Raw genomic sequence first — 15502 nt, 5'->3', positions numbered from 1 at the left:
GGCGGGGCTAAAGGGCTGTTTGTTGGCTCAGTGCAAAAAAAATTTAGCACATTCCCACACCAACATTCTCATTGAAAATAAATCACTTTTCTTACGAGCAGTCGACACATTCAGTTCACCTATTTCACACATTCCCCAAATCCACACTTTTATCGTAATTACACTTTTTTAGGACAGTTCATCCCTTCAAGCAATTTCTCTTCTAATAACTCTTTTTTTAAAGCACTGATTAGAGATGGTACGTTTGGGAACGAATTAAGTCTTTTGAACGGCTCTTTTAAGTGAACGAGGACATCCGATTTCCAGTGTGGAGCCTTTTTTTATGCACATGCAAATTTAGCGTCGGCAATTCTCACTCTGGCAACTGGACTAGAAAATGAGTCAGTGTTAAAGAAAACTTTTTTTTTTTTTTTTTAATAAAAATAATATATATATACAGTATATTTGTGTGTGTATGTATATGTGCATACATATATACATGTGTATACATGTGTGTGTGTATATATATATATATATATATATATATATATATATATATATATATATATATATATATATATATATACACACACACACACACATGTTTGTGTATATATACATAATTCACTAAAAATATTCACATGTGAAAAACAAACATGTATATATATACACATATATATATATATATATATACACACACACACACATATACATACATACATATATATACACATACATATTTCATATATTATATATACAAATATATATATATTATGTATATATATATATATACATACATACATACATATGTATGTATGTATATATATATATATGTATATATATATATATATATGTATATGTATATATATATATATATATATATATGTCCACACATACATACAATATAGAATTGTATTTTTCTTTATTCATTTATTTTTATTTAGGTTCACTTTTTGGGTTCTTTATTCTAAAGGGTGTTTTGTTCAAGTGTACATACACCAAGTATGGTTTTATTGTAGTTGTATTCATACTTTTTATGCCAAAGCATGGAAATATGGCACCGCCTCATGGAATGTTTCCAATAAAAACAGAACAAAAAATACAATTTCAGAATAATTTCCACCAATAGAGTAATATTTGTGTAAATTACATTATTCTGATGTGCATATTACTTGATTAAAAAAATAAAACTATAATAATGAGCCAGTCTTTTGAACGGCTTCTCAAGATCCGGCCTCCTTCAAAGATCCATAAATCCAATCTGTAGTATTTTTTCTCCAACCAGGTGCATTATTTTCTTTGTACCGCTCCTCTTCATAATAATAATAATAATAATGACAAAAGTTTGTTCCACTTTGCTGGTATTTTCCTTGATTTCGACCGTCAGAGGCCCCAACCTACCTCATTGATCTGATGCACGACAGCAACGCTGAGATCCGTAAAGTTTGTGACAACACACTCGATATCATCGCTGTGAGTATTTCTTTGAAGAGTTCTACATGTCTTTCTTTTGTTGCTGCAGATCAACTTCGACGTTATTACTGTAAACACAATCCCAATACTCTACCAAGCAATATTTCAGGAAGGGAAAAAAAGTTGCTGAGATTTAGTTCGACATTGTCATCTACTGAGCTTTTCTTGGAATTTTGTCACATATGTGTTTTGTTATTTAGCTAACATACAGTATTTCTTTACAGTTGTTCAGTCACATACTTTAGGCCAGGGATTCTCAAACTGTAGTACACCAAAGAATAGTTGTTATGAAAATAATAATAAACTGTGAAGTATGAATAAAATGGGCCCATTCACTGCTGTTTAGCAGCATGTGCTTGCATTGCAGCAGGCCATAATTATATCTTATCTACATTTACTGTTTAGCACTTTCTCAGATGATATGAAAGCATTTGTTAATTACAAAGATTGTTATCAAGACTTTGGTCAGGCTGATCACAAAATAAATACTACTCAAAAATATACTTCAAAAGAAGGGACTCAAAAATTATCATTATTATTTTTTTTTTTACATAGCGTACTTTTCGGAGTATAAGTCGCACCTGCCGAAAATGCATAATAAAGAAGGAAAAAAAAAAAAAAAAAACATATATAAGTCGCACTGGAGTATAAGTCGCATTTTTGGGGAAATGTATTTGATAAAACCCAACACCAAGAATAGACATCCATCCATCCATTTTCTAGCGCTTATTCCCTTTCGGGGTCGCGGGGGGCGCTGGCGCCTATCTCAGCTACAATCGGGCAGAAGGCGGGGTACACCCTGGACAAGTCGCCACCTCATCGCAGGGCCAACACAGATAGACAGACAACATTCACACTCACATTCACACACTAGGGCCAATTTAGTGTTGCCAATCAACCTATCCCCAGGTGCATGTCTTTGGAGGTGGGAGGAAGCCGGAGTACCCGGAGGGAACCCACGCATTCACGGGGAGAACATGCAAACTCCACACAGAAAGATCCTGAGCCTGGATTTGAACCCAGGACTGCAGGACCTTCGTATTGTGAGGCAGACGCACTAACCCCTCTGCCACCGTGAAGCCCAAGAATAGACATTTGAAAGGCAATTTAATATAAATAAAGAATAGTGAACAACAGGCTGAATAAGTGTACGTCATATGACGCATAAATAACCAACTGAGAAGGTGCCTGGTATGTTAACGTAACATATTATGGTAAGAGTCATTCAAATAACTATAACATATAGAACATGCTATACGTTTACCAAACAAACAATCTGTCGCTCCTAATCGCTAAATCCCATGAAATCTTATACGTCTAGTCTCTTACGTGAATGAGCTAAATAATATTATTTGATATTTTATGATGATGTGTTAATAATTTCACACATAAGTCGCACCCCCGGCCAAACTATGAAAAAAACTGTGAGTAATAGTCCGAAAAATACGGTAGTTACTCAGTGCTAAAATAAATTTTTTCTAACTGAAATAATAAATATGTTGGTGCAAGCGGTACAAAATGAGTGGATGGATGGATGTTTCTTAAATAAACTGTCACTAAAATTAAAGTGCAAACGAAAACACAACTTCAGCACTTTAGTCATAATTTTTGCACTTCAGAAACTTATGTCTTAAGTTAAGTTAAAGTACCAATGATTGTCACACACACACTAGGTGTGGCGATATTTGTCGTCTGCATTTGACCCATCACCCTTGATCACCCCCTGGGAGGTGAGGGGAGCAGTGGGCAACAGTGGTGCCGCGCCTGGGAATCATTTATGGTGATTTAACACCCGATTCCAACCCTTGATGCTGAGTCCCAAGCAGGGAGGTAACAGGTCCCATTTTTTTTTATAGTCTTTGGTATGACTCGGTCGGGGGTTTGAACTCAAAACATACCCATCTCGGTGCGGACACTCTAACCCAGGGGTCGGGAACCCAAAATGTTGAAAGAGCCATATTGGACCAAAAATACAAAAACAAATCCGTCTGGAGCCGCAAAAAATTAAAAGCCATATTACATACAGATAGTGTTTCATGAGATATCAATTGAATTAAGAGGACTTAAAATGAAACTAAATGAGCTCAAATATACCAACAAATGAGGCATAATGATGTAATATGTACTACAGCTAGCGTAGATAGCATGTTAGCATTGATTAGCTTGCAGTCATACAGTGATCAAATATGTCTGATTAGCACTCCACACAAGTCAATAACATCAACAAAACTCACCTTTGTGCATTCTTGCACAACGTTAAAAGTTTAGTGGACAAAATGAGACAGAAAAAGAAGTGGCATAAAACACGTCTTAGAAAGTCAGAGAAAGTTGTACATGTAAACAAACTACGGTGAGTTCAAGGACCGCCAAAATTAGTAGGACAAAACTGCTTGCCAAATACTAGAATCAGTGAAGCATGTTTAATATAAACAGTGTGCTTTATAACAATTAGGGAGGTTTGTGTCATGTTTGTCCTCCTACAGAAACCATATTAAAACAAAAAATATTTTTCCCCTCATCTTTTTCCATTTTTCATACATTTTTGAAAAAGCTCCAGAGAGCCACTGGGGCGGCGCTAAAGAGCCACATGCGGCTCCAGAGCCGCGGGTTGCCGACCCCCACTGTAATCACTAGGCCATTAAGCTCCAGACTTATCTTTGTTTGATATTGTCATTACTGCCACAAGTGGTGGAAAAGTGTACTACAGCAGAGTAACCGCTGCGGCCCATATGGACCACAGCTGGGAAACAGATATTTTTGGCGGCCCTCTATAGTTAAACACTGGTACATAGTGTACTGTTTGGGTATCAAAACGTTCCACTCAACCGGAAAGTGTAAGTTTCCTGAAAAATGTTTAAAAAATATCCAGAATTCCTTTTTTTTTTCGGGAAATTTTGCCCATTGAAAATGAATGGGCCAATTTTGAAACATGCACAACTCCTCCCACATTTCTCATCTGATTCAAACCGTTCTTCTAGTCACACACCTCCACTCACCTTGGACAATCAAACTACCATTTTAAGTTAAAAAGATTTCCAGGAATTCCTGTTTTTCGAAAGCCCTATTTTTTCCCCTACCTGGAAAATTTTCACAGTCCACATTTTTCAACCATTTTTGACCATTCCACCTTCAAAACATTCCTCTTAGCTGTGACAACAAATGCTACTTTTTTTTTTTTTTTTTTTTTACAAAATTCCCGGTTTTCACGAAAATCTAGGAATTTCGAAATAACCTTTCTCAATTCAAGTTGTTACTATGTCAGCATTATTCAACTGACTCCAAAAATTCTAACACCAACCCATTGATATCTCGGACAATTGTGCTAGTATATCAGAATTTTCAAAGATTTCAGTTTTTTCCTGAAATCCCCAATTTTCCGGGAATTTGTCAATGAAATGAATGGTTGCATAGTTCTCCAAAGCCCTAAATTCTCAAAATCCATCCATTTTCTACCGCTTGTCCCTTTTGAGGTCGCAGGGTTTTCTGGAGCCTATTTCAGTTACATTTTGGTGGAAGGCGGGGTTCACCCTGGACAAGTCACCACCAGGGCAAACACAGATAGACATGTTGCGCTATTTTTAAACCCAATTCCAACCTTTTAACCATCCACCCACACTACTCTTCCGATATCCATCCATCCATCCATCCATTTTCTACCGCTTATTCCCTTTTTTGGGGTCACGGGGGGTGCTGGCGCCTATCTCAGCTACAATCGGGCGGAAGGCGGGGTACACCCTGGACAAGTCGCCACCTCATCGCAGGGCCAACACAGATAGACAGACAACATTCACACTTCCAATACATCAAACGCAAAACATGTTTTTCCCTTTCCCAAAATTCCTTAAAAAAATTGCAATTGCTAGTTTTAGTCACACTTGCCAACCTTGAGACCTCCGAATTCAGGAGGTGGTGGTGGTGGTGGTGGGTACATATTTTCAAGTATTTCTCATATATATATAATCCGTTCATGAATGAGTGTATCTATTCGGCCACCGTGTTCAATGGACAAGTCTGATCTACAAAATTTGCAGGCAGCATACCCATTCCCCTTCAAGCTGTCCTGGATGAACTGAAATTATTTTTTTCCAATCATTTTGGAACTTGCAAGCATACTTCTTCTTCTTACTCGTCGTCGCCATGTTTCTTCTTCGTACTTCTACTTCATCTCTGTTATGTTTTTGGACATTACTACTTGCCGTAGTTTTGAAGCAATGCATGATGCGAATCCGGATGTTGTTTGTCAGTGGAATGAACACATGCTGAGAAATAGCTCCGTGCCTGCCTACTTTATGGGTTATAGATACACCTACGGATAACGGAGACATATGTAATAGTCTCCTTTTCAGGTGAGAGAGGACGCTAAAGGCAGTGCCTTTAAGGCACGTCCCCAATATTGTTGTCTGGGTGAAATTCGGGAGAATGGTTGCCCCGGGAGATTTTCGGTAGGGGCACTGAAATTCGTGAGTCTCCCGGGAAAATCGGGAGGGTTGGCAAGTATGGGTTGAGTTAGCGTTTACCACATAGACTTTTACTTTCTCATTTCTGACGTATTTTAATGTACCAAATAATATTGTGAACCTTTTCCTTGCATGCCTATGCTTGTCCAGGAGTACGACGAAGAGTGGGGGAAGAGGATCCAGAATGAAAAGTTCCGCTGGTACAATTGTCAGTGGCTGGAGATGGTAGAGAACCGGCAGATGGATGAAACAGGAGAACCTTTACTGTTTGGGGAGGATGGGGAATCTTTCAGTGAGAACAGAGACATCTTGGAGAGACCTGATCTCCTCTACAGTGCAGGTAGTCACTCTCTTTTGATCTATGCTCTCTTAAATAGAACACATCATATTTATAACAAATTGTATTAATGCTGAATTCATTGGGTTTGTTCTCCTTGTACTAATTATACTTTTGTCTTCCAGATGGAATCATGTCAGCTGATGGAGCCATCAGTCCAGACTTCTTTAGCAACTTCCAGAATGACGAGCTGGGACAAACCTACATGGGAAGGTACTGATCCATAAATACATGCTTGCAATTACGACACGTCCGGTTGAATTTATGAATCGTTTTGAAAAACTGTTACATCTAGGTATTGGTACTGAATGATGTACTCTTATAGATACCAACCAAATCCCATTGGAACTATCAGATATTGATTCATGTCAAATCAAAGGGTGCCATATTTCAAAACCTTTGTTACATTTGGCGTCAGATTCACCAAACAAGAATATTAGTCTGTTGATTTCAATTGTTAGTTTTCCCTTTATTACCTCTTGTGCCCATATTTGTTCCCACTACCGCACCTTAAGTTGGAGTCCTTAATCTCGTTATATGCAAATATAATGACAAAGTCCATTCTATTCTATTCTCTTCTATTCTTCTAAAGACTAATGTTGCAATTTTCCACGCCTAAAAAGAAAACATGCCTGATAGAAAATGCTCAAAAGTAAGGCTCCACTTTTCAAAATGTGCTAGCACGATGTTAACTGGATATGGTATATACATGCTACCAATTAGCATTAGCAGTTTTACATGGCAATTTCAACGCCTCCAAATTTCGTAATGAAAACTACAACTAAGATGTACGTTACAATCCACCAGCTGGTGTGTAACAAGTACAATAGCTACGTAAATACTTTGTAGTACTCAATAAAAGGCCAGACTAGTACATTCAGTGTACTTCCGGACTACAGTAACGAATCTTTGGCAAACTGAAATTAATGTATACATCACTATGAGCCCGTTGACCTTCTAGAAACAAACTGCAACTCAGCTCGCTCGCAGTTCTGACTTTAGGTGAAGGCTAGTTAGCTTTTAGCGTAACGTTAGCTCATTTTGCGGCGTGTGTGTGTGTGTGTGTCACGGACAGTGTTGATTGAGGTGTGTTGAAGCAGCAAAAAAGGACATTATATTTAATGAAGAGTTTCTGTCTGTGATAGTGTATATAATAATGTCAGTGTATCATAAAGCCTACATGAACTCCATGGTGTTCAGGGATGAATAGTCTCTCCTATTGCTATTGTGCTATTTTTTTCAGCTATAGTTACGTTAATCATTAGTAATGTAGCAGCCTAGTTTTGAATGGCAGGGTCCCTGCTAACACATGTTGATAAAAATATAACATTTACATAATAAAAGTAAACTACAGGCTTCCCAAATGCTGTAATAAATTAAGCATGATGAGTTGACTTGAAACTGTTTAATGTTGCATTTTTTATATGTAGAAGAAAAGTTGTCATTTTATTTAATCAAAGCAACAATTTGAGGCAGTTTAATGTGGATTAACGTGGGCAGAATTATTATAGTGTTCCCAATGTTAAAAGGATCAAGCCATTGTTTACAAATTTGGTAAATAAATAACAAAAAAATGTATATTTTGTTGTTTTCTTACTGTACCGAAAATGAACCGAACCGTGACCTCTAAACCGAGGTACGTACCGAACCGAAATTTTGGTGTACCGTTACACCCCTATGTAATACAAAGTTTTTTGTGATAATTTAGAAACAATTATTCTAACAGTTTTGTGATAACTTAGATACAATTGTTCTGACAGGCGCCTTCCTTTTGAGTGTTTTTTTTTTTTTTCGGATGCGACGTCATGTGTAACCAAAGTATCAATTTGGTAGTGTTTGGTTTTAGGTGAATTGTTACCTGTTACTACCAACAGAATTTGGTCGGTAGCTGTAAAAATACACAATTCGGTACCCGTTCCTAACTCTTCGTGTTTTACATAAATAACATTCGTTGACGTTATTTGTTTGCAGCGTGTCAGATGAGTTTGTCGGGTCAGCTCACGATCCAGCAGATCGCCCCGTCAGCGCTTACGGCTTCCGACCGGACGAGCAGCTGTTCAACTACACCACCTCCTCCCAGCTGACGTGGAACCTGGTCCACACCAACAACGACTCGGGCTTAGGCTGACTGTCCAGAAGAAATTTGGAGAAAGTGACCCCTCTGAACCTTCAGCTCTTTTTTCATAACATGTCCACTCTAGGTGATGTTTGAATCTGCAGACACACGAGAAGCATCTTGCTCATTTATTTTCTGGTGTTCCCACCTTCACTTAGGGCACAATAGAATATGATCGCATTTATTTCAATTAGACAATTAGTAATTGTATTTATTCCGCTTTAATGTGGCAAAGCACAGATAAGCTTGTTGTATTTGTGATGAGGTCGAAGTTTGTTAAGACACTGTGACAAGTGTAGAATGGCAATGTAGTGGAATTATGATGTCTATGTGAATATAGTTTAGAGCACTGGCAGTATGTGACATAACCTTACGTGTTTGACTATACATTTATTGAATGCTGTAACTTTAGTCCATGTCACTCCAAAATTTGCATGCAGATGTAGATTTTGTCTTCACAGGACGCATAAACACAAACAATAAAAACACTGCAATTAAACTAACATGCATGGTTTTGAGAAGACACATACTGTTGATCTATCCATTTTCTACCGCTTGTCCCTTTCAGGGTCGCTGGAGCCTATCTCAGCTGCATTCGGATGGAAGGTTGTTGTACACCCTGGACAAGTCGCCACCTCATCACAGGGCCAACACAGATAGACAACATTTGTACAAGCATTTGTGTCGCTGCCACTACGCCAGGGGTGTCCAAACTTTTTCCACTGAGGGCCGCACACTGAAAAATCAAAGCAAGCGGGGGCCATTTATTTTAAAAAACAATATATGAATACAAAAATATACATTTAGGCCTCCACTAAGGCTTGATCCCGGGGACCCCAAAAGGTTTTGGTAAAAATAAAATGTTAAAAAGGTGTCATTATTCATTATTATTACTCAAGTTTTAAATCTCTATATCAACATTAAGTCTGTCAATATGACGTTTTTAAAAGATTTAAGTTGTATGCTCTTTTTGTCAAAGAAAACCACTTTTTTTAATGGAAAAAAAACACAAAATATCCAATATTTTCACCCAATAAAATATTTAAAGTAGAATATTTGAGATTATATAATAATTGGAGCAAAAAAAAAAGTCAACAACTCATAACACCATTGATTTTAATTCACTATTATTTTTTTGTGCAATGACACCGATCCAAAAGGGTCCTATTAAAGTGTTAAAAAATTAATTATGATTTTTCTTTTTCTTTTTACTGTTTACTTTTAACACAATGGTCTCGAGATCTATTTCAGATCCATCCGTCAATTATAAGTTTTTTTGTTTGTTCGTTTTAGGCCCTTCTTTAAAAAAAAAAACAGCTCAGTTTTTTATACGACAAACACAAAATATCCATCATTTGTCCCAAAAAATATCTCAAAGTGGAATATTTAATGTGACGTAATTCAAGCCTTGAATTGGTCAATAATTCATAATTGATTTTGATTCGCTATTTTTTTTTTTTTTTTTTTAAGAAACATCCTGCATGGCAGCTTTGTGTTATTAGAGTAAACATTGCAACATGTCCTTGTTACATTTCACCTGTTTGCTCTTTTATACCACTTTTTATTTTTTTCCATAGTATTTTCTAAATGTGCCGTGGGGCCGTTTAAAAATGACCTGTGGGCCGCAAATGGGCCCCGGGCCACACTTTGGACACCCCTGCCCTACGCTATTTTAAGGAGTCACGGGTGGGACCTGATATTCAGCTGGGAATATGTAAAATGGTAAATAAACACAAGACATATATATACTATTAGCCACAAATTCACACGGCTTTTATTTAATAAATCACAAATTAATCCCGCATAACAACCACCTCCCCCCTCCCGTCCATACAACCCGCAAATACAAATCAAAACCCCTTCACAAATACTTGCCAACCCTCCCGGATTTTCCGGGAGACTCACGAAATTCAGCACCTCTCCCGAAAACCTCCTGGGGCAAATTTTCTCCCGAAAATCTCCCGGAATTCAGGCGGAGCTGGAGGCCACGCCCCCTCCAGCTCCATGCGGACCCGAGTGATGTGTCGACAGCCTGTTTTCACGTCCGCTTTCCCACAATATAAACAGAGTGCCTGCCCAACGGCGTTATAACTGTAGAATGATCGAGGGCGAGTTCTTGGTTTCTTATGTGGGTTTATAGTTAGGCAGTCACATTAACGTCCTCCCAGCGCGGTTACAACACACAACAACAGCAGTCACGTTTTCGTCTACTGTAAAGCAGTTCATCAGCCGTAAACAGCAATGTTGTAACACTCTTAAACAGGACGATACTGCCATCTACAGTACGTTTTGGGCCATGCTAGGGAGAGATGGAAGATTCCAGATTCTAGTGCATCTGATGAAAGCACTTGTGTGCGTGCCACACAGCAATGCATCATCAGAGACCCAGCATGGTTAGAAAAATAGTGACAGAGAATAGAACAAGGATGGACAATTCAACAATGAGTAGATGAGTGTTATGTGTGTGTATATTTATATATATATATATATATATCTATATATATACCGTATTTCCTTGAATTGCCATCAGGGCGCTAATTAATTTAAAACCTCTTCTCACTCCTGCGCTTGCCAAAGGCATGCGGTAAAAGTAAGCAAGCGCTATTTATTTTAAGACATCTTCTTACTCTGGCACTTACCAAAGGTATACGGTAAAAATTTGAGTGTGATGTAAGCTTGGACCTTAAATCCTACTGAATAGCTCTTAATCTTCTTCCCTTTATGCGATTTCAAATTACCGGTATTGAAATCAGCCTCCTCCATTTTGAAAATGATGACAGGGGAAGTTTCACTCGTGACGTGACGAGTTTGACCAGGCGGTAATACTAAGCATGCGCTAATTATTTTAGGGAGAGAGTTTCACCCGGCAGTAATTCCAGGCAGGCGCATACTATATGCCCTGCGGCAATTATATATATATACTGCACGCACGTACAGTTAGGTAGGTGACGTGTGCACAGCGGCACGCATGTACAGTTAGGTAGGTGACGTGTGCACAGTGGCACGCGCGTATAGTTAGGTAGGTGACGTGTGCACAGCGGCACGCGCGTACAGTTAGGTAGGTGACGTGTGCACAGCGGCACGCGCGTACAGTTAGGTAGGTGACGTGTGCACAGCGGTACGCATGTACAGTTAGGTAGGTGACGTGTGCACAGCGGCACGCGCGTACAGTTAGGTAGGTGACGTGTGCACAGCGGCACGCGCGTACAGTTAGGTAGGTGACGTGTGCACAGCGGCACGCACGTACAGTTAGGTAAGTGACGTGTGCACAGCGGGCAATCAATTGTTCGGAAACCGCAGCTGTGTACTCACGGCACCGCGTCTACGCATCCAACTCAAAAGTCCTCCTGGTAAGAGTTGGTGTTGTCCAGGTTCTCCACAGGCCAATGGTAAGTCACAAAATAGTCCAAAAATGAGGATTACTTCCATAAAGTGTCTCCGTAGTAAAAAAAAAAAAAAAAACACGCTGTGGCTGACAGGTGCTCCAGGTGTTGATGTGTCGTCTACTTCCGCTTCTGGCCGGTCTGATAGGACCGGATGCGTTTTATATGCGTACATACTATTATGTTACATTTTTAATATGAGCAGGATTATTTAAAGGCCTACTGAAATGAGATTTTCTTATTCAAACGGGAATAGCCGCTCCATTCTATGTGTCATACTTGATCATTTTGCGATATTGCCATATTTTTGCTGAAAGGATTTAGTAGAGAACATCCACGATAAAGTTCGCAACTTTTGGTCTCTAATAAAAAAGCCTTGCCTGTACCGGAAGTAGCAGACGATGTGTGTGTGACGTCACGGGTTGTGGAGCTACTCACATCCTCACATTGTTTACAATCATGGCCACCAGCAGCGAGAGCGATTCGGACCAAGAAAGCGACGATTTCCCCATTAATTTGAGCGAGGATGAAAGATTTGTGGATGAGGAAAGTGAGAGTGAAGGACTAGAAAAAAAAGCAATTCAGATGTTATTGCACACATTTACTAGGAAAATCCCTTATCTGCTTATCGTGTTACTAGTGTTTTAGTGAGATTATATGGTCGTACCTGTACAACCTGAAGGTCGGCCCCGCACCTTTCTTCAGCACCAGTCGACGGGTGGTGGCGATGCCCATCTCTGCCCTTCGCAAGGGACCCTCTTCAAAACACGATTTTTCGAAATGATCGCTGCATAATACACTGTACTTTGTGTGTGTGGTCCAATCCAACCATGTTCGCTTGACCGCTCTGTTCCATAGTAAAGCTTCACCGTCATCTTTCGGGAATGTAAACAATGAAACAACGGCTGTGTTTGTGTTGCTAAAGGCGGCCGCAATACACCGCTTCCCACCTACAGCTTTCTTCTTTGACGTCTCCATTATTCATTGAACAAATTGCAAAAGATTCAGCAACACAGATGTGCATAATACTGTGGAATTATGCGATCATTATAGCTGGGATCAGGCTGTAACAAAATGTCCTCTACAATCCGTGAGGTCACGCGCACGCGTCATCATACCCCAACGTTCTTAACAGGATATTTCGCGCGAAATTTAAAATTGCAATTTAGTAAACTAAAAAGGCCATATTGGCATGTGTTGCAATGTTAATATTTCATCATTGATATATAAACTATCAGACTGCGTGGTCGCTAGTAGTGGGTTTCAGTAGGCCTTTAATACGCCTGTAAAAGTTTCATAATAATTAAATGGATGACATAATAAGTATTTATAATGACTTTCCCAGCTAAACACAAGTTAGTTGTGACTGGCAATATTTATTATATACCAATGGACTCCTATATCCATTACACATCCACACACTAGGGCGCATTTAGTGTTGCCAATCAACCTATCCCCAGGTGCATGTCTTTGGAGGCGGGAGGAAGCCGGAGTACCCGGAGGGAACCCACGCAGTCACGAGGGGAACATGCAAACTCCACACAGAAAGATACCTAGCCCGGGATTGAACTCAGAACTACTCAGAACCTTTGTATTGTGAGGCACATACACTAACCCCTGTTTCCACCGTGCTGCCCATACTGTAATGAAGTATTTATGCCTTCTTACTGTACTACAACACTCTGGCAGTATTGTCTTAGAAAGTTATGTTTTAATGTTTGAGATGTTATACACTCTGAAAAATGTTTGATTTTGCAGAGAAAAACTGGCTGTACAATTTACAGAAATTGTGTAAAATATTTGTCTTGGTTAAAATTCTGACTGAGCTGCCTGTTTTTACCATAACATACAGTGGGGCAAAAAGTATTTAGTCAGCAAGTTCTCCCTTTTTAAATGATGACAGAGGTCTGTAATTTTCATCATAGGTACACTTCAACCGTGAGAGACAGAATGTGAAAAAAAAATCCAGGAATTCACATTGTAGAAATTTTAAAGAATTTATTTGTAAATTATAGTGGAAAATAAGTATTTGGTCAACCATTCAAAGCTCTCACTGATGGAAGGAGGATTTGGCTCAAAATCTCACGATATATGGCCCCATTCATTCTTTCCTTAACACGGATCAATCGTCCTGTCCCCTTAGCAGAAAAACAGCCCCAAAGCATGATGTTTCCACCCCCATGCTTCACAGTAGTTATGGTGTTCTTGGGATGCAACTCAGTATTCTTCTTCCTCCAAACTCGACGAATTGAGTTTATACCAAAATGGATACATGGATGATACAGCAGAGGATTGGGAGAATGTCATGTGGTCAGATGAAACCAAAATAGAACATTTTGGTATAAACCCAACTCGTCGTGTTTGGAGGAAGAAGAATACATAGTTGCATCCCAAGAACACCATACCTACTGTGAAGCATGGGGGTGGAAACATCATGCTTTGGGGCTGTTTTTCTTCTAAGGGGACAGGAGGATTGATCCGATTGATTTTTTTTCCCACATTCTGTCTCTCACAGTTGAAGTGTACCTATGATGAAAATGACAGACCTCTGTCATCATTTTAAGTGGGAGAACTTGCACAATCGGTGGCTGACTAAATACTTTTTTGCCCCACTGTATATAATCTTTAGTAGAAAGTACAACGACATAGATACTTATATATTGTATCTTTAGAAGAAACCTAGTATTAATGTACTAAAATACTTATATAATATACTGCTTTGGAGCATTCACACAACTATTGTAATCGTAAAAACAAACTACAAAATAATGGAGGGGTTTATAAAACAGGGTGTATAAGTAAACACCAATTGTACTTATAACAGCAACCTTATGAAATAATGGAGGCTTGTTGTGCCAAAAATAATATAAATTAAAGCTGCAAGCAGCGTTGGTCGGGTCCGCCTTTGTCTGCTCCGCCTTTGCTGCTGCCCCCGCGACTGAAGCCCTGGTCTTAGTCAGACCAACATAGAGGTCTTTGTTTCATGTCTCTACGACATTCCTAACAGAAGTTACAAGCAGTTTTGTCTGGAAAAAGGTGACGGCTTTTTACAAAACTTTTATTTCGAAGGGGTAATTGCCAACTTCCTGTTGATTTTAACTGAAAGATGCCAATCATTAAAATGTAGGTCTAAGTGAGACCTACATTGAAGTTTTTGTTTCATATCCGTCCGACATTCCTACCAGAAGTTACAAGCACTTTTATCTGTTTCCTCTTCATAGGAGCAGTTTTTTCTGTGTTTTATTCAAAAATCACAATAGAGCGCAATTTTGAGTTTTAAGGTTTGTTTTTTTCACTAGATCGCAATTTTTGCCAGTCCTGATGTGTGTGCCAAGTTTGGTGAGTTTTGAAGCATTTTAAGGGGGTCAAATTGCAGCTCAAAGAGGCAAAAATTGACTTTTTTGCGAAACATTTGTTTTGAAGGGGTTTTTGCCAACTTCCTGTTGATTTTTGCTATAGAAGGTTCCAATTGGAAATGTAGTTCTAAGTCAGACCTCCATAGAGGTTTTTGTTTCATGTCTCTACGACATTCCTAACGGAAGTTACAAGCAGTCTGTTTTTTGTCTCTTCCTAGGGGGCGCTAGCGCGCAATTTTCATTTTTGGGGTTTGGTTGCTTAATAAGTTGGTCTGCCGCTCCTTACCGATGTGTGTGTCAAATTTGGTGAGTTTTGAAGCATGTTAAGGGGGTCAAATTAGGGTGCGAATGTGCGAATAATATAAATGTCAGTGATCATGAAAAAAGGACAGGAAATACCC

At 39.0% G+C, this 15502-nt stretch overlaps 1 protein-coding gene across 4 annotated transcripts in view; it reads left to right on the top strand.

Moving 5' to 3' along the window:
• kifap3a (kinesin-associated protein 3a) overlaps positions 1-8865 on the top strand; it is a 47109-nt gene extending 38244 nt beyond the window's left edge. For all 4 annotated transcript variants that reach the window (XM_061883244.1, XM_061883243.1, XM_061883242.1 and 1 more), the window contains 4 exons: positions 1367-1452; positions 6060-6249; positions 6372-6459; positions 8218-8865. In XM_061883244.1, the coding sequence (XP_061739228.1) occupies positions 1367-1452; positions 6060-6249; positions 6372-6459; positions 8218-8374 (521 nt within the window). In that variant the 3' untranslated portion in view covers positions 8375-8865. The remainder of the gene's footprint in view (positions 1-1366; positions 1453-6059; positions 6250-6371; positions 6460-8217) is intronic.
• The last annotated feature ends 6637 nt before the right edge of the window (positions 8866-15502 follow it).

This window comes from Nerophis ophidion, linkage group LG22, assembly GCF_033978795.1.
Source record: "Nerophis ophidion isolate RoL-2023_Sa linkage group LG22, RoL_Noph_v1.0, whole genome shotgun sequence".
Taxonomy (NCBI): Eukaryota; Metazoa; Chordata; class Actinopteri; order Syngnathiformes; family Syngnathidae; genus Nerophis; species Nerophis ophidion.
The sequence above is the reverse complement of the archived record's forward strand: the minus strand, read 5'-3'. Positions and strand labels throughout refer to the sequence as shown.